Source organism: Gallinula chloropus (genome assembly GCF_964237585.1).
Source record: "Gallinula chloropus genome assembly, chromosome: 18".
In the NCBI taxonomy this organism is placed as follows: Eukaryota; Metazoa; Chordata; class Aves; order Gruiformes; family Rallidae; genus Gallinula; species Gallinula chloropus.
Window position 1 is genome coordinate 5,960,700 of NC_140103.1, and position 22,781 is coordinate 5,983,480.

The window sequence follows — 22,781 nt, forward strand, 5'->3', positions numbered from 1 at the left end:
AGGCAACAACACTGGAAAAAGGGGAGGAGTGGAAAGTCTGTTCTCTTTATAATGCTATTTCCTCTATTAAACAAACCTCTTTGAATATGAAACATTTAAACACACAAAAAAACAAGCCCCACCTTGTGTTGGCTGCTCTTTCCACTGATGGGGCTTGTCCTGGTGCCACCTCATGGCAAAAATCAGATTTGAATTTCCACCAGAGCATTTGGTATTGAGAAGAATTGCCTGTCCAGCTCACAGCAGTGTAGCTGTTTTGTAAAGAACCTGGCCTGCAAAGCCAAAACAGGTGCTTAACCCCAGAAGTTGTTTTATTTTTGTTTCTGTGTTTTATTTTTGAGGGAGGAAAAAAGAAACCTTAACTCTTTCTAGAAGCTTCACATTTGGGAGGTGCCTGTTGAAAGTGTTCACCACGTCACTGGTCTGAGTAGAAAAGATCTGCTTTGCATGTGTGGTATCACCTTGAGAGCTTGAAGTACTGCAGTAATGGTGATGTGCTGCCCATCGCTGTGTGGTATCAGTGTAGGTTTGGGAGAGCCTTTGTTCAAAGTGATGTTTTCATAAAAGATTTTAGGGAACTGGAGAAATTGCTGCCACACTGCAGCTCTTCCAGAGGGTGGGAATGGACATGAACGGCCCTGGATAGTGCAGGAAGCTGTATTCAGGCTGAAGACCACACAGAGCATTGGGGCTTAAGATGTGTCTGGCTTTGGGTTACCAGATGTGGTGCTTCCTCTGTGGACAAATGGATAGTTTTATTTTCCAAGTCTTTCAATCCAGAATGTCTCAGTAGCACTAAAATGTCTTTTGTTCTTGAGCAGAACTTGAGCAGTCATTTTCACAGCAGCAGGTGTGAGATCATAAGTCAGGACTGTGACTTCAGCTTAAGGCAATTCAGAAAATTTGAGTTAGGGATGTAACTGTGTATATCTTTGTAAAGAATAAAGGCAAACAGTAAGGTTGCAGAGGAAAATTGCCTTTTTACATATGTGTGCCTTTCATAAGCAGTATCTGAAATCCTTCCTGAGAGCAGCTGTCTTTACTGACAATTTATGCAACAGCTCAGGCAGTTGTAAGTCTCTCTTTTTCCAGTCTGTGCCCATCAGGTGGCCACTGGGTGTAACTGGTTATCAGTAACACCTAGAGCTCTTCCTTCTGATTATCTCAATACTTAATTTTCAAACTACAGAGTAATGCCCTTGGGGGTTTTTCGTCTGAGTGCTCATGTCTGGTTTCATAGCTTAAATAATTTTAGTTTATTCTGTGGATCTTAAGGTGGTTATTTTTTTTGAAAGCTCACAAATGCATCCTCCATCCTATAAACATCAGCTAGCTGGGCTCAAGATGCATTTAGTCGTGAAAACAGTTCTATAAACTGCTGTTCCTTAAAGCTACTTGGCCACCTGCCACTGCTGCAATGTGTTCCTTTGGCTATTCAGATGTTACCCCAACTGGCTGCTGGAGGGATTGTGAGTTGGCATCAACCAGCCCAGCTCATGTAAACCTACTTGGAGCTTGCACTGCCAGATGATCTGGGCTGCTCCAGCTCAGATTGGTGCTTTAAACTTGGCATGAGGGTGCTGGAATTTTTCAGTTTGCCATTACAAGCTTTCTGTATTTCTGTTACTGTTGAGGAGGGGCAAACAGGTCTCTGCAAGCTTCAAAATCACCTGGGAAGCAACTGGAAATTCAGACTTACTGCTCAGTAAAAGGTCCCTGGGACAAGTTCTCAACTAGTGTAAAGAAAGCTGCATTGAATTGGATGGAGGTCTAGATGTGGCTATAATTCTAGCTTGCTTCTGGAGTTGGGAGTGCTTAGAAAATGAGTAATGTGTGTGTAAGTGTACTGTTGGGAGCTGCTTTTATTTCTTTGTCTGCAATGCTTTTGACGCTTTAGGTATCCCCCTTCCTAAAGCTGCCCCTGGAATGGCCAGGGGTGGCAATACTTTGGTTAGTGTTCAGGTGTTTGTGGGAATTTTCACTTACAGCTGGAGAAGACAAAGCAGGGTCTCCTTCCAAAACCCTGAGCTGTGGAAGAGCTGCTCTGCACTGTGCCAAAGGCAGCTGTAAGCCTGTGGGAAGGGCAGTGGGGTATTCTAAAGCAGGAGGGAGGTACGGTGGTGATGGACACGGTCACTGCTGGGCTGCATCCAGTGGGTGCTGTGCAGTGGTGTTTGCAGGGTTGCACACACGTTACTTGTACTGGAAGTGCTTGCCTCTGGGCACCTCCTGGGTATGGAGCATCACTTAATTTGTCTAGCCAGCCTCTAGTCATCTGGTTACTCATGAAAGGCAAGAACTGGAAGGGCCTTTTATCTGAGAGATCTGCCCAGGAGTGCCACTGGCACTGTACCCACCCTACACGTGGCTGCAGCCAGCACACGCAGCCTCCTCCCAGCCAACCTGCCTTTCACGTCTGTGGTGAAAGGCTCTTTCAGCAGAGAATCTCTTCTTGTGTGTGGTTTGTGCTCCAGCCTTTCCAGGTAGGAGGGAGAAGGCACCTCAACAGGTTCAGAGGTAAAGAGATTTTCTACAGCTCTTCTCCACTGAACCATTATCTTCACTGAACCATTAGATAGCTTCTTTATTAGGCTACAAGCTGAGCAGACTGGGTGTGTTCCTTTCCCCTTGCTTCCTCTTGCAGAACTAGGGGGATTTGGCCTCCTGTGCTTGTTGGTTTTGATGTGCTAGTTTGATATCAGTTACCTGTTCAAGAAACTTTTGTTCTGGCAGGTCAAAGATTTATGCTGAGTGAATAGCTAAAGCTCAGCATAAGCCCCTGTTGTGCTGAGTCCTTCCATCAGACAGCCCAAAGCAGGGCCAGGATGAATGACCCCCCCAACTTGTCCGTTGCCCTCCTTGTATAGGATAAACAGGACAACCAGTGACTGTCCAGGTTCTTGCCATGCTGAATGACTGAACCTGTGAGGCAAGGATGTTGAGTCTGGGGTAGACAGGGTGTGGGAGTTCAAGGGATGGCAAGGGTTGTTTTCCCTGTGGACCATGAAGGCCTTAAGGATGCTGCTGCCTGAAGACTGGGGTGCTTTGATGTGGCTCAGTCTCTAGGTGAAATCACAGCTCAGTGAAAAATCAGTACAACTCCAACCACCAAAGTCACAGGACTGTCACCTGGATGTGTGCTAGCATTGATGTTCAGATCTTGAATGGCGTTGATACCAGCAAGTGTCTTCAGAGCATTTGAGTTAATGGAGTGGGATGAAATTGGTTTTTCTTCTTTGCATCTCCAGATGACCTGATATTGGTTTTGTTGCCCTGTGTGCCACCTAGTCCTGTAGTGTGAGGTCTGTCTTCCTTTACTGGGACCTGAGGAAGGGGGAAATGCTGGAGGGCAGGATCTGGTGTGGGGAAGTCTGTCTAGTCTGGGTGATCCTGTTTTGGCAGGAAGGTTGGACCAGATGATCTTCTGATGTCCCTTCAACTCCTATCATTCTGTGATTCCAGGGAGTCACATCAGCTCTCCTGGCTTTTTCCCCAATATGCTACAACTGTGCTGCTTTACCCAGACACATCGAGTAAACTTGGTGTAGTCACATGATGCATCAGACTCCACTGGTGTGCAATGAGACGAAGAGCCCCTGGAGCAAGCAGAGCAGTGCTGGGGCTGGACCCTAGGATGGGCTGTGGGTCGGCAGCACTATGACCCTTTCATGCCCCCCTCTCACCTGCTGGGGGGGGTTTTGCCACCCCAGCACCCAGCTAGCTTGGCAGGGAATGCCCTCTTCCCTTTCCACTCCTTCCTGCTTGCACTTTTTGCCCTTTGCACGCACGCTTTCCAGCCTGTCTGCCTTGTTTTTTACCAAATCCTTGCTTTTTCCCCTGCTTCCCACCAGCCCCGGGCCCTGCCTCCCTTGGGAGCCGGAAAGAGCAGGGGGGCAGGAGGGGAAGGGGAGACAAAACTCCAGCTTGTGCTAATTGCTTGTGCTAATTCCTGTCGGGAAAGGGAAGGAAAAACTATTTTGGGGGCCGGGACAGCCCGGCCGCTTGCAGCCCCGTAGCGTTCAAACTTGCCGCGGGGCCGGGCCGGGAGCGGGCGGGGTAGGGGGGGTGGGGGGGTGGGGGAGGAGATGCGGGGCGGGGAGGGGATGGGGAGGCCGGGCCGGGCCGGGGGGCCGCACCGCCCGGCCCTGATTTGCTGTTCAGCTCCGAGATTGACAAAGTCTTGCCTTGAGTTTAAAAAAAAAAAAAAAGAAAAGAAGAGGGGAAAAAAAAAGAGAAAAAGGGGGGTGGGGGGAGAGAAAGAAAAGTTTCTCGCTGCAGGAGCACGCAGGGGCCGGGAGTGAGCGCGGCGGAGCCCCCGGCAGCCCTCCGTCCGCCCCATGGCTTTATAAAGCGGCTGCTCTCCCGGGGGGGGCTGGCGGGGGGGGTCTGAGCGACTTTTCTTCCCTTGTGTGTGTATATATATTATATTTTTTTTTTTGTTCCCCCCACCCCCCCGAGTTGTCCCGAGCTGGTGCCTCGTTTTTTGTGGACCATGGATACGCACACGCGGTGGAAAAGGCGCAGTTGGATACGGAGCTGGTCGGTACCCGCTGCTCTGGTGTTGCTGGGTGCCCTGTCCCTCGGACGGGCAGGTAAGCGGCCCCCGAGCCCCCCCACCGCCTCACACCCCTTCCCATCCCCGGGGCAGCGAGTCCCGGTTGCCTCGGGAGGGAGGCGGGTGTCAGCGGTGTGCGGGGCCGGGTTGGGGGGGGGGGGGGAAGAACCGGGCTGGTGGGGAGGGCGAGGTGGCTTTTGTGCGGGGCAAAAAGTTTGTCTTTCCTTACTTAGTGCATTCCGGGGAAGCTGAAGCGGGGGGGGGGAAGAAAGGAAAGAAAGAGAAAAAACCCCAACAAAAAAACCCACCCAACCTCCTTTAGCTGAATGCCATTTGTCAGGGGGCCCGTAAAAGGGGAAAAACTTAAAACAATACTTTATTCGCCTTTCTTAGGGCAGAGCTGCCTGTTGCTGGGCTTGTTTTTCTCTGAAGTAAAAGTTAAAGTGTTTCTGGAGCTTCGAGGTCTTTTTATATATGTATCTGCGTGTGCATGTAAATACTTAGTCCTCTCTGTGTGTATATATAGGTGAATATATATTTAGTCAACTGGAAACCTCCAGTTGAAACCTCATTTCTCCTCCTTGAGAAGAAACTTTGTTGTCCAGAAGTAATCTGCTCTCCCCCTCCGCACATCAAAGCGCGGATCTCTGGACGCAAAAATCTCTGCAGCCCCTTCTGCCCGGGACCCCAGGGCACAGTTTGTCGTCCCCCCCACTTCCCCCCCCCACCCCCGCCTCACCATCCCCAATTTGCAGGGTTTCTCCCTAAAACTGTGGCTGTTGAGTTGTGGCGAGAGGAAGCTCTGTGAAGTACCAGATGTGCAACAGCACTAGACACGCAACCCGGGGGGGGGCGAGGAAAAACCCACCCCAAACCCTGGAATGCCTTTTTCTTTTTGCAGTCTTGCGGGAGTGGGACTAAGCACTTTATTTCATCAGCTTTGGGTTTGCTGAGTGTGTTTTGAGAGCTCTGCTTTCAATTTTCTGCCTTCCCCGGGTGGGCTGGGAAATGCCCGAGCAGGGCACAGATGGAGGCTTGTGGATCCATCCGCTGGAAAAGTTTCCTCTTGTGTTTCCAGAGTGGGGTTTCTTTTCTGAGTTTGTAGCAGACACATGGAGGCACCGGTGTTCTGAGGTCTTTTTATGTTGCTGTTTCAAGGGAAAGGCTGAGAAGCAGTTTGTTGGCGAGGCTGAGTTTGCCATCTGAAAAGTTTAAAAGTAGATGGGAGTTCTGCAGGGGAAACTTGAGAAACTCAGTGAGGAGTGTCCCGAAGAGCTGAGCTGTCTGGGATCCAGCTTCCAGCCTTGGTTTTTATGTGCTCTGGGTATTTTTTTCCCTGGGAAGCCCGGACAGGGATGTTTGCAGGGTGGTTTGTGTGCTACCAGGACAAATGCATGTGGGGCTGTGTGTACAGCAGTGATTGCAGATATTGTAATTTGTAGGCTCTTAAACCGAGCTCCGGGAAGAGAAGGTGGGCGTACGAGGAATGCTTTCATTAATGGCTTGCTTGCAAAGGCTGAGGGAGAAGGAAAATAAGGTGAATAAAATGCCTTTAGAGCATCAGGGCAGGAAAAGTTTAGCGGCAGTGGGAGCTGCTGCAGGAGTTGGTGTTGCACAGGCGTGTCGGGCTGGTGGAGCAGTTCTCTGACTAGAAGAATGCTGGAGTGATACTACTTGTCTCCTGTCCCTTTTCTGAGCAGCCAGCTTGTCAGGACACTTTCCTGCTTTGTATGAGGGGAAAACTGAATTCTTACCTGTCTTAACTGTATCAAAGGAAAGGTGATGGGTTTAGTTTTTCCTGTGCCAGTGTTTAAATGGCTTTAGAGCATCCTTAGGCACTTTGCTTTGTCGGTGTATAGCCTTAGGGCAGCTTCAGCAGAAGAATTGGCTCCTTTTAAAGTTAACTAGTAACTTTTCCGATGGTTTTTCTTGGTCCAGCTGTGGGTTGCAGCTGGAGAAAGCAGTGGGCTGGCTGGGGGTAGTTCTATGGTGCGTGGGTGGGTGGCTGGAGAGCTGTTGTAGGGCTGGGGTGCTGCTCCCAGTAAGGACTTGTGCAGCAAAAGGCTTTGAGTTTTCCTAATGAACCTACTAATAGGACATCAAATAATTTGGATGAGGGAGGAGTCAGATTGGGACCACTGATGGCATTGACTAATGCTTGTCGCAGTTCTTTTTAAACTTTCCAAGTTTTATTTCAGCTCAGATTGTTTCAGTTTCATTTTAATCAGCTTCTCTGTATGGAGAGAAGTGTATCTTGTCTGTGATCTTCAGAAGCAGATCCATCAGGTGGCCCCAAAGAAAAGGGGGAAGAAACTTTGCAGAGTGGGTTTCCAGAGGGAGAAATACGATGTCAAAGGCACTGTGAACTGAACTGCCTCTAACACTGCCCTTCCAGCTCAGATTTTCCCATATTTTACCAGATGATGTCACACACAGATCTAACCCACAGACAAAGTTGGAATCTGTCTCTGCTTTTACAAATCCCTATAAAATTGAATCAGGTTTCTGGGTGAAAACTTTTGGAAGCAGCAGTTTCCTTTAGTGGCAAGGAAGAGTGTAATAAGAATACATGGCATGCCCTTTAAAAGCAATAAAAATGTTGGAAATTTTGAAGTATCCTGTTACCATCTGTTGCTTCTCTCCTTGGCTCTTCCCCAGTCATCTAGAATGAGCTAAAAAAAATAATCTTTGTCCAGCCAGTTAGAAGTGTTTTGTTTAATATTTTGCCAATCAAAAGTGTTGATATTGTTTTACAAGAAGAAATATGACTGTATAAGTCTGGAATTGATGGGCAGATCTGATTTCCAGCGTGAAACCTGGATTATGCTGTCAATGCATTGCCAGATTGGAACAGGACTTTGTGACTTAAAAGCACCCAGCTGTTGGACATGCCCCATCCAGGGGACGCAGTTGAGGCATTCAGCTGAGGTAATATATTATTCTTGCATGTAAACCGGGGTCAAGACAAAATGAACCCCTCCTTGCTGAGTGTTCCCTTCAAGGTGGCTTTTGAAGGCTTGCTCCTGCCTGGCCTGCCCATGGTGCTGTAGCCGTGCTGGATGCAGGAGCTGGTCACAGGCTGGCAGTTGAGAAGCCGGTTGCCTTGGCCAGCAAAGGGGAACTCTTCTTCAGTACAAAGCATCACAGTGTTATCTGGGTGATAGTTTGTTGGGAATTGGAGGAATCTAATTTCTGGTCTTTAGGGCAGAACCTACTCAAGAGTCGGTGATTTTTTGGTGCACTGAAGGTGACAGCAGCATGGACTTGCCTGCTGGTGTCGCTGCCACCGGCCTCTGATGCTGGATGCTCACATAGAAAACCTCTTTTTAAGAGCAAGGGCAATTCAATAACCACAACTGGCTTGGTGTTAGTCTGCTTGCAGACTTAGCCTGCCCCAGAATAGATAGGGAGGGCTGTAAAGGGAATGTGCATCCTTAAACGGGACTATCCCTGCCCCTTGCATCTTGTTGCTGAAAGAGATGGGCTTTTGGGGTTCATTCCTTTTGAAACACAGAACAAATCTAACTGGTAAGTCACAGTCACACCATGGTGTTACAGGGGCTGTGCTAACATCTCGGAAACCTTTGGGGTGAGACTCAGTAGTGTGGCTCCATCTCCCAGTGATGGAGGTGAGGGGGTGAGCCTCGTTAACTGGGTATGACTTGCTGGTGGCTAATTTGAGTGCAGTTTGTATATGTGGTACCAGCATCAGTTTTAGTTTTGGAGTAGCCTTTTTTTTTTTCACAGAGCTTCAATGTGAAAATCTTTGTCACCTCTCAGAGGCCCAGACCCTTAGTGACATGTAGATGTCCCATCAGCCTTGGTAGTGTGTGTCTAGTTGCCTCTAACACTGAAGGTGAGGTCTGGTCCTGTCTGTCCATCAGTGCATTGGGGACTTGTCTCCCCTTCTGTCCTCCAGCCTGGGTTCAGGGCTTGGGCTTAGAGTAGGTGTTCTCACAACTGCTTTGAATTACAGGTGTATAATCTTTAAGATGAGATGAAGTGTGGCAGCAGGTGCAGATAAGCAGATGGCACTGCTGTGGCATATGCCACTAATGCAGAGGCATTTGTGAAGCACTGTTTTTATATGTGTTTTAGGTAATCTAAGCTTGGGGTTTTTCTGGACTTGAAATAATTCCATGGGACTGCCTTCCAGGAAACTGCTCTTCAGTCTGAAGTCTTTTTTTTTTTTCTTCTCTAGAGGTAACACAAATTGGCAATTAATCCTTTTAACAATCACTCTTCCTTGCCCTGACTGACCTGCTCCCTCCCTCTCCCTGCGCTGTCCGGCTGCTGGGGCCGCATTGCAGAGCTGCCCTTCTGAAGCAGATGGAGGATGGATGGATGGATGGCCAGTTGCTCTGTGTAAACATGGAAACCTACACTAGGGAAAACTGCACAGAGCAAATACTGCTGGGAATGCTTCCACACAAGCAGATTGAGGATTAGGGGCTTCGTGGCCCAGTGAACCTGAAGGGGTGATGAAGGGAAGGGGGGACAGGCCAGCTGGCCCCAAGGAGACTGTGTATGTGAAAAAAGTGTTCAAATGAGGTATGACCGTGGAAACTGATGGTTTTACTATCTATGTGCATGTGTGGTTGCCTGCAGATACGTCTGGAGAATGGCAGGACCTGGGAAGAGCTGGGAGCTGAGACCCCCTTCCTGGGTTGTTGGATGGCAGGGAACATTGCAGGTGCAGAGATGGGTCTAGGACTTGTTCAAGAAAGTGGTGCAGGCAGGGGCTGTTTGGCCTTAAAGGGCTTCTAAAGGTTGAGTTAGGAGCCTCTCTGTCCAGGTGCTTGGCACCAGCATGGGACATTAGTAACCAACCTGCCAACACCATGGTTTGGGGTAGAGGTGCCCAGGTCCAGTGTGATGTGGGAAAGGTGTTTGGAGCTCGTGTTCTGCTGTTGGTGAATTGACTTTAGTGTGTAGCAGCCCCTAAGACAGGGGAAATCCCTGCTGTGTTAAGAGTATAAATTTGGCACTTTGTCCCTTAGGTACATCCTCACCCATGTATGTTCCTGCCTGGTTGGTTTAGCAGGAGCCTGATCCTCAGGGTGCAGCTATTGTTCTATAAAATGAGTTATTCTGCAGAGAAAGGTCTAAAACACTGTTTGGGTTGCATTGTTAACATGATTATAGCTTTTAAATGCCTAAAATTTGGTAAATGGAATCTGCTGCTTAAAATGAGAAAAATGTCTGGGAAGTAAACCAGGAATGAACCCCAAAACATACCCCTTCTCAGATGTTTCTCATGTGGAAAAAGACTTCTTTGTTCTATTTTGTGCTCTTATCTAGGGTAGACTTTACTCACCACGTATTTAGGAAAGCCTGGACTCTGCTGAAGGTCTCCCATACTAATGCTGCTGAGGATATTTTGGGAATGCTGAGGCCTGAAACAGTCATCTAGTGGAATTAGGTCAAACTTAAGATCTGCAGGATGTCCCACAGTAGCAGTCCATGTCACCACAAAGGCATCTGCACACAGGAGTTAACGCTGCTTCTGCAGTTCTGCTTGATAATCTCTGCTGGTTTCCAGGCACTGTCTGTGCAGGTCCTTCTTTTTAGAAAGGAGTGCCCTCATCTAGCTTGAATGTAAGCAGCAGGACCTGGTCCTGGAGACACTGTCCCCACAAAGGGGACTCCCCCTTGGATCTGCTGATGTGGTGGGAAAGCCGCATAGGAATGCTGATGCAACCCAAGGCACCGCTTCTCCTGTGCTTCCCTCCAAGCTCCAGTCCTGCTGAGATGTGGAGGCTGCTCTGTGCTTGGGGATGCTCTTCTGGATCAGGACTACTTGGTGCCTTTTTCTGGCTCTTGGGGTTGTTTATTTCTCTCTGGTTATGGCCCCTCTTGGAGTGTGGCTGTCATAGAGAGCTGTTGGGAATAGCAGCCTGAAGATGTTGGTGGGTTTTCAATCACTGCTGATGGGGTGGTGGCTTTCTCTGGGGATTTTTGAGTGATTTTATTTATTATTTTTTGGAAGTGCAACACTTCCAGGTGGACACTGTCTTCTGGAAAAGGCAGAGAACCTCATGCCTCTGTTAGGGAACAGTTTCATTGCCAGAGTTTGGCTCTCACTTTTGGCTGCGCATCAGCAGAGCATGGCAGTGTCCAGAGCTAGCAGCTTCACTGCCTGGCTGTGGGTGCAAATCTCTGACCAAGGCAAGCAGAATGTAACCTTTAGACCCTTAAATTTTTTTCCAGTCTCCTGGTGTTGCCTGTTACTTAAACCTTCAGCTGCTAAACTAGGCAGCACATTCCCTCTCCTTTGCTGTTCTGGCTTGTTTGAGAGGTTCCTGTGACCATCTTCTCTTCTATCAAAGCTTTTATTCTTACCAGCTCAGAGCTTGTGTGAGAGGTACTGAGCTTGCAAGCTGGCTGTTTTTCTTAAAAATAAAATGAACTGTTATGTGACACACAAACCAGTATGTGCAGAACAAGCAAAACTGGAAAAAAAAGAGTTGAGACATGAAAGAATGGAAAAAAGTGTTAAATTCTAATGTTATATGGGAAAAACTTAGGTTGGCAATACGGTATAATTAGCCACCAGGTTACTGTTGGCAAGTCTCAAGGCTCTTGAAATGAAGCCTAGCACTGAGTTAACTTAGTGATGCTGTGGTTTCTCTGTGGACATGTCTGGAAAACCCTTAGAACTGAAATAAGTGAAGGAGCTCCACAAAGGGCATTTTTGATGTTGGTTGCTCTGAGCTTGGGCTCGTTTTATCTCCAGAAGCCAACAGGTTTCTTAGTGTCACCTGGAAGATTTCACAATGTTGAGATGTCATTTTGAAGCAAGGAAAGTGGTATTGATGTATTTACAGTGCTGGAGCTTTCCATCAAGGTTGTATAACAAACTAGAGAGGGGAGGAAAAAAGGGAGTTTGGGGACTGAGTGGGGGGGTTGAGCTCCATCCATACCTGTTCCTATCTGCTGCAGGGTTTCTCCCAGCCCTTAGTATAGTCCCAGCCTCCCTGCAGGAAACCTGGCATTGAGATGTGGCTTTAGCAGGAGTTTCATGCTGGAGTCCCTGCGTGAAGGGACTGTTAGGCAGCTTTAGTGGCCAGATTTAGAATTTCATTTGCATGTCAGCTGGAGTTTCTATTTTTTGAGCGTGGCTATACAGGAAAGAGCTGTGCTTTGGCTGAGCTCACGTATCCTCACTGAGAGCCTCGCTGGCCTCTTTTCCTCTGCTGTTCCTCCCTCCACCCCCTTTTTTTGTTTCCAAGACAATACTTAAGTAAGAATTCCTTGCAGCTGAATTCCTGGAGATGACACTGCCAGTTTCCCAGGATCTCTTGTGCTCCGGCAGCATTTTACACAGTGGGTTTTTTGGTGCAGCTTGTTGACTTGCACCCCTCAAATATGAGCTCTGCAGTGGATTTGTGTGGCCTTTGAGGGGGCTCATCCTCGATCTGCTGGAATGAGATATCTGCTCTGTGTGCTCTTGTCTGTGGCAGGGCAGAGATTCGGTCTGAGGGCTGCAGTTCACCAGCTGAATAATGAACGCATTGTTTGTATGCCCTTATTTCCAGCTTGCACCATTCAAAGTGAATAGAAAGGTCAAGGAGATGAGTCACTGTGAATACAAGTGTCATTCCACTCAGAAGAAATGGAAAAAAAAGGAGCTTCCAAGCCAGGTGCCAGGCAGCTCTGTTTCACTGTACTTCCAGGGGGCTGCAAGAGCATCTCAGCTGAGATCTGCCTAAGTATTTAAGCACCTAAAAGTTAGCAAGGGGTTGGAGCTCGGGTCTGTCAGTTGGAGCTGCTGGGGAGCTCTGAACACAGCTGCTGATGTAGGCTGTGTGCAGAAAGTCAGGGTTGTGTTCTTGAAAGCTTTGGGCTTGTGGCTGCTGTTCTTCAGAGCAGCCAGAGTTTGTAGGGTTGGAGTTACGCATCCAGTGGTAGCCAGAAGAAAAAGCTTCCTTCAAAGCAATGTGGAGGCTCCACGTACTCAACCTCCATCGCTTAAAGCACAGGTTAGCATTGCAAAGGTGCTGCCATGGGACAGGATTATCCCTTGAAAGGCAGGTGAGGAAAGGTGTGCTCCTTGTGCAGTGGTGCCAGCTGGGTTCCTGCACCAGCACAGGGACCAGAGCTGCAGCAGCAGAGCAGGATGGTGGTATGTGTGAATCTGTAGGGTGCCTGGAGGAGGTAAGCATGAGTCCATCCCCTGCTCTGGCCTTACTAAATGCCCAGTTGTAAATTAAGCTTTTTCAATTTCCTGCCCGAAAGCTTCATTCAACAAGCCCCAGGCAGCTGGTTAACCACACGGGCAGAGCACTGGAAATAGAACCGCGGCTCGTGGGTTGCATGTGTGGAAGGGGGAGCAGTGAGCTTTGGCTGGGTTGATGCCAAGTGGGTGGGATAGGATGGGGAGTTGGCCAGAATTTCCCTTTAATTGATACTGCTGGGGCAATTTCAATAAAACAGTGGTGGTGGCCAGGAGACCAGAAAACAGAAGCCAGTTCAGAAGTTGTTAATGCTCTTTTTAATGGGGTAGAGTTTCTTTAAGTCATGGGTTCTGTACCTGTGGGTTTCCTTTTTCAAATGGCTTAAGCACCCTCCTTGGAGAGGGGGTGTGTGTATGTGTAATCAGCATTTTGGCTAATTGCTTTTCACTGTCCTGGAAAGGAAAGATCCATGGTGCATTTGAGACTGTGTGCTGTGGTAGACACCCCTGCACGTTGTCTAGTCCTCCTTTGGTATTTTGGCAGAATTTGAATCCTGAGAGACAGTACATAGAAATATTTCTAGTTCTGATTTCTAGCCATTGGATTTTTCTGTTCTGAAATCATTCTGCTGGTGTAAAGCAGATATTCCTTAAAAAATAACTAAAATTTTAGACTCTTGATTGAACCTCCTCCACCAAAATACACCTTCAGTAGAAAGTGATGGCAGCTGTTCCTCTTGTCTGCTGATTGTAAGATCATTTCCATAAACAACTTTCAAATTAATTTAGCAGTATAGCTTTGATCTGAGGTGGCCAAAATTTCCCACTTCCCATTTGATACCAGATGACTGGGAACTGGGTCTGTTTTGCTAGTGATGCAATAGCTGATGCTCCCCTGGGCATGGGGTGTAATAAGGCAGAAGTCAATGGCTTGTAGCTCACGTTCATGGGAGGACCGTGCCTGGTTTGTGCAGTGAAGCATTGGGTCTGGAGCCCTTGTGTTGGTATTGCACGGGGGTTCAAGTTGAGGTGGGTGGTGGGTGTTTGTCTGCAGTCAGGCAGGACAGAGCTTCAGGCAGCATGAGGTGTGTGTGGAAGCAGCAGAGCTGGTGCATGACGTGGTGGGAGCCACCACGCAGGGCAGGAGCCATGCTGGACATGCCCCTAAGAGGGTTTCCCCTGGAGCTGTGAGTCTGTCCATCCCCCCTGAGCTACAGCATCTGTTCTCTGACCACAGGCTGCTCAGTGTCTCATCTTGCAAAGCTGTCGATTCCTTGAAGGATAAGGACTGCTCGCCTGGAGCTGCAGATGCTGCTCTCTATGAGGCTGATGTTTTTCTCTTGATCCCGTTGGGTATTCTGCTTTTTGTAACAGGGAGTGCAGGTCACTAAGAATCCCCTCATCTTTTCTGTGCTACAAAAGCAAGGCGAGGATGGGAGGAGGAAGCGCCTTCCATCCTGGTCGCTGCCTCTGGCATACGCTGGCAAGTGCTCATATAGGAAAACTGCTAGGAATGTTCTCCTGCAAGAGCTCGTGGGGATGGGGAGAAGCATATTATCACGTCTTGGACGCTTTGGGAGAAAGTCCCTCACTCTGCCTCTCTCAAATGTTTAAATTAAAACAATCTGTCTTTCTGCAACTGCTGGATGCTTTCCCTGCTGACCTCGGGAGCTGGGACTGGGAGGAGCAATAAGACTCCAGAGTGTGTAACAGGCTTCGGCTTCTTTTTTTTTAAAAAGAAAAAAACCCTTCAGCCCTGATTCCCTGCAGGATGCAGACCAGAAAAAACAATAAGGGCCATATCTGCTCTAGAAACATCAGTTTTTCCCAGTGCTCTTAATTAAAGAGCTATATCGGGAAGCAGTGAAGCCTTTATGTGCTGGAGGCTATTGTCTTACAGGACTATGTATAGACAGTGTGGCAGGCATGCTGAACCTTTCCTCCAGAGCCTGCATGGAGGGTGAAGTCCTCTGCCATGTCTCTCCATCTATTTCTTTCCCAACCACAGCCACATTCCTGCAGCAGGGTCTGGCTGTGATGCTCCCTGTGAGCAGAGCTCAGTGCTGGACAGGATCAGCCCTTTACTCCTTAAATGGGGAGAGCAGAGCCGAGGAGCTGTGCAGCCTTTGGCAGAGAGCAGCGCCCAAGGATGCGGGATGTGGGGCTCTGTACCCAGGCTCCAAACACCACTGTGGTCCCTGCTTAGGGGATTCCTGTGCATGAGGCCCTGTACATTTGCCAGGATTTTTGGTTTGACCTCTGCTGCCCCATGCCTGGGCAGAAATGGGATTATCTTTTTTCTTTTGGCTTCTTGGCTGTGTGCCTGGCTCTTGCAGCACTGCACTGCTGCAGGAGTGTGTCCACAGGGATCTGAGGGTGGATGGCAGGGCTGGGACCTGACTTTCATTGACCCTTGGGAATTTAGGCAGTGAAGTAGCAGAGCATCATCAAGCTGAAGTCAGAAACACCCCCCCCCCCCTTCTCTCCTCTAGCACTGCTTTTGCCTTGCTGCTTTCCTTGCCACAGGCTTGCATTGTTTTCAGCAGTTTATGGAGCATGGAAAATGCAATGTAACTTCTCGTGGCAATGGGGAATAGGAATAGGTTTGGATAACACCAAGCTGATTAAGATTTTTTCCTATGAAATATGAACCAAAACTGGAGAGTGTTTTGGGTGTGGAATTATCTGTGAAGAACTTTGGGTTCCTCATTTGAATGTACTTAAAAATTCACAGCAATAAACTTGGAGATGCTCTGAAGCTTTCAGAGTCAGAACATCAGTTAAAGATGTTCCGCACATTCAGAGCAGTGGAGTAAGGCAGTGTGCTTCCCTCCCTGCAGCTCCCTTCTCCAAAGCCTTGGCCAGACAAGCTGGGGCCCTTCTTGCCCTGGGGATGCTGATGCCAAATGACAGCAGCCTCGTTTCCTGCAAGCCTGGAAGAAGCTGGGTCTGTGCTGCCAGAGCAGAGCTGGCCAGTTTGGGACCTGGGACTGAGCTTTTTATGGATGAAGCTGAAACATCTGCTTTGGGGGGAGTGGTATCTGCCACATCTTTGCTTTAATTCATGAGGCCTCTAAGGAACCCAGGTGGGATTTGGGGCTCTGTATACCTGCTCCTGTTGTGACATGTGGGTTCAAGCGGATTATTTTTCTGCTAGTAGCAAAATGCCCAATGTTGAGATTATTTTATAGGAAGTTTTAGCCATTGGAAAGGCTGAAAATAGAGGGGGAGCTTCTGTGAGACTCAGGGGTTCTCCTGTGCTGAGGACTGAAAGCTATAGATGCACCCCAAGGATTGTATTTAGGAGGAGAGAATTTCTCCAACACTTTTCTTTCCATTTTGGCGAGCAGTGAATGATAGCAGAGTTAATACAGGCAGGTATGTCACGCCTGTGTAATGTCAGTCGACGCAGGATTAAATAAGGCATGTGGAAAATTCTTTTAGGAAGTAAAGCCTAGTGAGAAACAATCCCTGGAGAACTTGGGAGGTGCAATAACCTGCTCTAGGCAAGTCACAGTCCTCATCTGAGCCCCTGGAAACCTGCTGAGCAACGGCTCAGTGCTTTGGAAGGAAGCGGCATGCTTGGCACGGCTGAGGCTTCCCGGTCTGAGAGCATCTTGCAGTGCTGAGAGCTGCTTTGCCTTTCCATGCTCTGAAGTGTCTTGGTATGGAGCTTCCCAGAGTGAGCAGAGGAAGGGATGGATTGGGGGTGGCACCTGCTTGGTGAGATGTCAGTGCCTCTTGGAGAAGAGGCAGTTGCCCCTGGAGGAACTAATGCTCTGCCAAGGTTTGGATGTGAAGAACAGAAACACTCTGCCTTAGTCCTGAGTGATGAGTTTAGGTGTTTGCAGATGGAGCAAGGAGGACTGAAAGTATGTGCTGGAGCCTTTTCATATAGGCTGGGTAGTCCTGGTTAGGGTTAAACTCCTGTCTTGTGCAAAGCTTAAACTATGTTTATGGCTGCTTTGAATTGGCACCTTGTTGGACTTGAACCATAGTGTCCTGGTTTCACTATGAAATAATTTTATTCCATTACCTACACATGTAGTGATGGCCCTGGAGCTTCTTCATGTGCACATCATGAGGATTTTTTGACAGTAATGGGCAGGAGGAGCCAGGATGGCACTGAAGGAGTGCAAAGTCCTTTCCACACTCTCATGAGTTTGAGTCTGATGTTATATTTTCTAGAACATCAGTCTTAATGCCAAAGGGAATATCTCTTCCTTTCCCCTTATGCTGGAAAAGATATCTCAGCATGTTAATGAAGGGAAGAGGAATATACTGTAAGTGACCTCTTTGCACTTTTGTAAGGACAAGACTTGTTTTCCTGTAGATAAGAAAAGTCTGTACTCCCTTTGAGTAATAAATGAGGGGGCATATGAAATGTACACAGTTTACTTTTAAGCCCTTGTGCATACCCCTAAATGCAACATTGTATTTTGCTTATGTTAGTGATGGAGAGAATATCAAGTGTGTTTCATGTACAAATGTCCTCCTAAAGCTTTCTGATAACTCATCTTGGCATTTGACTTGTCTCAGTTGCCCAAATATTTTCTTACCTTGTTTGGCTGTTTCTAGTCCCTAATGTGCCTTTTGCTCATCTATATGATGAGTGGTGCTGGGCTGCTGTACTTGTCTGCATGGATTGGTGCCCTCTGTGTCGTTCACCTTCTCCATATGTAAAAATACCAAACATTACTTGCAGACATTCACGAGTGGATGCACAAATGATTGGAAGTGTCAGCATGCACTTTTCCAGATGGTGGAAGCATGTTCCTTACTTCATTTATTTCAAATGTCAAACTCAATGAAACTAATTACTACCAGACTTGAACTGAAGTGACGGAGCGATTCTTGTCTCCGTTTCACCAGTGTGGGGTGAAGCTGCACACCCCACAGCAGGAACAGCCTGCAAGGAGCTGGGACGCTGTCACTAAGCCATGAGACTAAGCAATGTAAAGATTGGGGTTTGCAGCAGGGTGACCTGGCTGGTCTTGTCTTTGTTTCATGGGCAAAGCTGGGTTTGGTTTTGGTAGGGAAGAATGGGCTTGGTGAGTGAAAGGCGAAGTTAGTCTTGGGTTTCTTTTCTGCTGTGCATGGCATGAGGGTGGCAGCTTGCCTTGCTATTGTCCTGCTTGTGATTGCCATACTGGTGTCCCAGTGCTGGCTCTCATTGCACCCCCATGAGCTCTTTATCTACCCTTGATCTTTTGCCCTTCTAATCTATCAGCAAGATGATGCTGTCTTGTCTGTTTGCTTGTTTGTTTAATTAGCACAATGCCTTGCAAAGTTCTCAAGCTCTTTGGGACAGGAGTTGTACTAGTACCCAAGTTGGGTAGGGTTGTAGAGAAGTTGCTGTGGTCAGACGTTGGCAACGTGGTTGAACTTGATGACCTTGGAGGTATTTTCCACCCTTAAAGCCTCTGTGATTCTGTATAGATGCTGGGCTTGGGTACCCGAGTGAAGGCAAGGAAGGACTCAATTTCAGCTTAACAGCTCTGAACAAAGATTCTGGGCTGTTGCACTCTGCAAACTGGGTTTGAGGGGTGAGTATCAAGACAGTCCTGTCAGAATTGAAGGAGTAACTAACAGAAGATGTAGGTTTGGGTCGCTGCTGTTCTGCTTCTGGAGCTGTCCTGTCTCTGGGAGCTGTGCAGAGCTCCAGGGAGTTACTTGGCATTTCATGCAGCTCCTGGGCAGGGGCAGAGCTGAGGGACTTCCTCAGAGCCTTGGAAATGGTAACCCTGGGTATATCTTAACCTGTCCTCTCCCTCCTGCCTTTTGTTTCACTTAAGAGCGTCTCCTTGTCAGGGCTCTGCTGGGTAATTCCTCCTAATAACACTTTGCTCCTCTGTTCAGAAGGTGCCTCATAGTAATTAGTTCAGCAGATTGACTTGCCATTTACCTTGGAAATCACGGTGATCAGAGGATTTGAACTGTGCCCGATGCAGGGTTCCCCCCCTCTTCCCCTCGCTGTGCTGTGCCTCGGACCCTTCCTCAGTGGCCACTTTTCCCAGTTATCTCTCCCACCACTACTTGTGAGCCCTCCCTTGCCTACCATACCCGAAAAAAATAACCAGCCTCATCTCCTTTTGCCCTCTATTGTTTCTCTCTTTTGTGCTAAGTACAGTAATGCCTCTGAGCTACCCCAGGGCTCCTGCGTTCCCATGCTTCCCCATCCCTCTCACAAAGGACCTCTTTTCTCCCTGCCTTCTGGGTGTTGGGGCTCTGCAAATACGTGCCAGTGACCCTTTGCTCTGTATGAAAATAGCCCCTGCCTTTTTGTAGCTGTCATTTAGTTTTGCTCCTTTAATTAGACTTGATCCTGCTTGTATTTTTGTTTCCCCTTGACCCTTCTTTTAACTGCAGTAAGTTTTGGAAAAGTTTTTCAGCTCCCCTTTCTACCTGCACACACCCAGCTGTGCTGGCTCACATGAGTCCTCTCTCTTTGGATTAAATTGGAAGGAACTTTAATTAGAAGACTCCAGACATTCCCAAATATTTCCTACTCGTGTGTTGGAAGGCTCCCCTGGGATGGGACTGTGCGCTCTGAGTTCAGGCTATCCTTCCATCTGCTTTTGCCTGATGCTGGCAGCTATTTGTGTGACTCTCCCATTCTTTCCTCCACGGGTGTTTTAATGCTGTTGTCATTGAATTTGAAGTATTCTTATGCAGTGGCATCTTCATTAACCCTGACTGGCTGCTTTTTGAGGATCCTGTCCAAACAAAGGACCTGGTAATTTCGTGTGTGCTGACTGTCACATGCTGAGACTGGTTTTCCAGTATGAGAGGGATCTCTCCCTACAATAAGATTCCCAGCACTGTTAGGCTCTCACTGGGGTGATGCTGAGTTACACTACATGAGAATCTGCTCAGTGGTATCCTGGTCATGTTACAGCTAAGCTGTTTTCCTACCTCATCAGTGTCTCATTAATCAGAATCCCTCTTCTGCTGCTGATCAAAGCTCTGGCCTTCACACAGGCACAGATTTACCTGGGAAAACATTTCCTCCTCTGCTTGCAGTGACCAGGCTGGAGCAACATCCCTCACTCCCTTGCCTACCTTTATTGTACCCAATCATTGTACCACTGCTCATCCTGTGAGCTGGCTCTTTCAGAATGTCTCTGGAGAGCCAGTTTCATCCCCTGTCCCAGATACTCCCTCTTCCTCCTCTGCCTTCAACTTTTCAGCCGATTGTGCTGCTCTTTGCTCCCCACAATGGCTGTGATGTCGACTGGCAGTATTTCCAGATGCATCTCTGGGAGTCAGCTGTCCTTTTGGAGCATCCTTGTGCAGCTCTTTGCTTTGTGAAGGACACTCTCATTATGGTGCCTTTGCCCGGATGATACTTTTACTTGTTTCTGAGTGCAAAGGTGTGCTTGGCAGAGAGGATCGGTGTCTAAGCTGCTTAACCAAGGTGCTTTCTCAAGTCAAAAAAGCCCCTTTGAGATGCTGTGAGAATTCTCCATGAGAAGGAAGCCAAAAGTGAGTTTGCCACAGAGAAGCTTGCTGCTGGGCAGATCAAAGCCCTGAAAGAATTTCTCTTCCCAGTGCTCTCTGTGGAAATGTGAAGAGGAATAAAGGAGACAAAAGTAGTTTAACTGTAGGGACAGATATTCTGGCTGCACTTGCAACTCTGCTGGAATGGGACAGGCTCACCCAGGGGATAACGATGGAGTTGGGAAGAAAGGGTGAGCATTGCAGGGGTGAGAAGTGCTTTCTGGTGTGATTTGCTCTGCAGAGCAGGTGTGGTCCTTGATAATTTACGAAATGGAAAGCAGCAAACAGATACTCTCCCCACCCAGGGCTGCATTGGATTTGCTCAGGAGGTTTGGGCTGTGAGCAAATGGAGGTGGCCAACAGCTGCTTCTTGTAGACAGCATATGCAAGCAGATGTCTGTTCAAAAGATCCTGAGGTCTTGTTAAAAACTGTCTGAGGGCAATAGGGCATGTTGATGGTCATCCTCAGAGGGTGACTGACAAGTTATGGAGGATCTGCTACGTGGCTTGGGTGTTGAGGCAGGTTCTCATGTGTGTGCTTTGGGGGAAGGTTACAATGCATTTGGGACTCAATAGTAGTGGCAGAAAAAAAAATCCAGTGTAAGGCTTATAAAGCACATGCTTAATGAGCATTTAATGGCTAACATAAGTAATTAAAGGGAAGTTTATTGGCTGGTAAAGTCAGTCTGGTCTAATGTTTGGAGCTGCAGATGAACTGTCTCTTCATCTGACTCCTGTGACCTTGCTCAAGGCCACCTGTATTATCCTGCTTATGATAAAGGAAGAAAATAAGTTTAACAAGAGGTGTTGTGAGCCTTTAAAACAAATAAAGGGGGTAATGTCAAGGTAAATGCCTTGTGCTACAGAGAACACTCTAAAAAGTAGTTAATATGTCAGGCTATTGATTTCTGTGCTGCCTTTTACTCATCTGGGTGTTTTACCTGCTGCATCCTTGCATCCTTTGGAAGGGTGGGAGTGATGTGGGCTCTGCTCGCAGTTGAGATGCAAGTAGAGTACATATCAATACTGATCTGCATTCAGCCTAGCTGTGCTGCATCAATCACTGGAAGCCAAACGGCTTTCAGGGGCTGCACAGCTTTAGGTGTGGGAGTTCTCTCACCCTTGGGGTTGCTGTGTTAGATCTTGTTTGGCTGCCTCTATACGCTGTGATTGCATTTCTTGACATCATGTAAATGAATGCTTGTTGTGCTGTGTTCCCTTATACAAATTGTTTGATTACTGATCTCTTAGGGACAGATTCCCCCAGCCTTATTGCTGAAGTAAATTCCCAGTGAATGTACTGTGATTTATTTTTCTTTGAAAGCAGAGTAATACACTGTTCCTCAGTGGAAATAGAGCCTGGGAGAGTTGTGGGGAGCACGTGGCTGTCCTGAGCTTCTGCAGCTCAGCTCTGCTAAGCTTCATGTGCAAAGCTGGACTTCAGTTGTTTCCCTTTAGAGAAGCCAGTTATCTGCAAGAAACAAACACAAACCCAAAAAGCCCAGGTTTTAGTGGCCAGTATATGGGGTGTTATTCTTCTGCTGCACTTCCCTGTCTCTAAATGGGGTGTATATCTGTGCAGTTGCCCGATTTGTGCCCTGGAAACTCTGAACAGTTTGAGAAGCATTTGTTCCTTGATAAAATTCTGAATTCCTTTAAAAATTTGGCACCATTTTAAGTTGGGGAGCATCAGGAGAGTGGCCCAGCAGTGAAACGAATCTTTCAGCATCTTTAATCTATTTTCTGGTTTTAGTTTGAACCATGAGGAAGAGTCTGCAGTTGGGATTAAAACTTCATTTCACTGCTGCTGGCAGCCAGTGAGTTTTCCTCCTCTTTGATCTTTCCCTCAAGCAGCACCAAGACTTTGTTTCCTATTTGCTGTTGTGTCTGACCTCTGGTAGAGCTCTGAAATAGCTGGAGTCTGGCTGAATGGTCACTCTTGACGCCAAGTCCCTGCGTGTTTGCTGCCTTTATTGTTTGTACTGCTCATTCCCCCAAACCCATGTGCTTGGGTTTAAGGCACTATGTGAACTATGATCTGAAGAACGAGTTCACTGGCAACCTGGGAAGGGGAAAACCTGTGTTGAAGAGGGACATACACACCCACACAATATTTTGGTGGTCTTTGCTCTCTGTCCACAGACTGACTGAGATGGCAGAGAAGATAAAGCGTGGTGGGAATTGCTGCTGGGTGGGCAAAGCTGCTCTGCAGAAAAGTGACACAGATTTTAATCCCACCAGTTCTCTTTGCCAACAGGGTGCATGTGCCACCCCTCAGGCCACCCCTTGTTGCCCTGTTCTAGTGCTTTATTTTTCCTGTGTGAGGAGCAGGCAGTGCTGGTTTGAGGGGTCAGCATCCTGCTGCTGCCAGGCTCTGGCTGTTCATGGCTCGTGGTGCTGCTCACCCCACGGCAGAGCCAAGCACCTCATCCACCTGCCAAGCTCCTTTTTCTGTCTCACTGAAGTTAGTTCCTTGCAGTTAAGAAGCCAGAAGTATCATTTCCTTAATGTGCTTGAACCATATATATATTAGGATATGGAAAGCATCCT

General features: G+C 47.9%; 1 protein-coding gene across 1 annotated transcript in view; it reads left to right on the plus strand.

Annotated features, from left to right (window-relative positions):
• Positions 1 to 4,169: 4,169 nt before the first annotated feature.
• COL5A1 (collagen type V alpha 1 chain) overlaps positions 4,170 to 22,781 on the plus strand; it is a 151,373-nt gene continuing 132,761 nt past the window's right edge. The window contains exon 1 of the mRNA XM_084272484.1: positions 4,170 to 4,592. Coding sequence (XP_084128610.1) covers positions 4,493 to 4,592 — 100 coding nt within the window. The 5' untranslated portion in view covers positions 4,170 to 4,492. The remainder of the gene's footprint in view (positions 4,593 to 22,781) is intronic.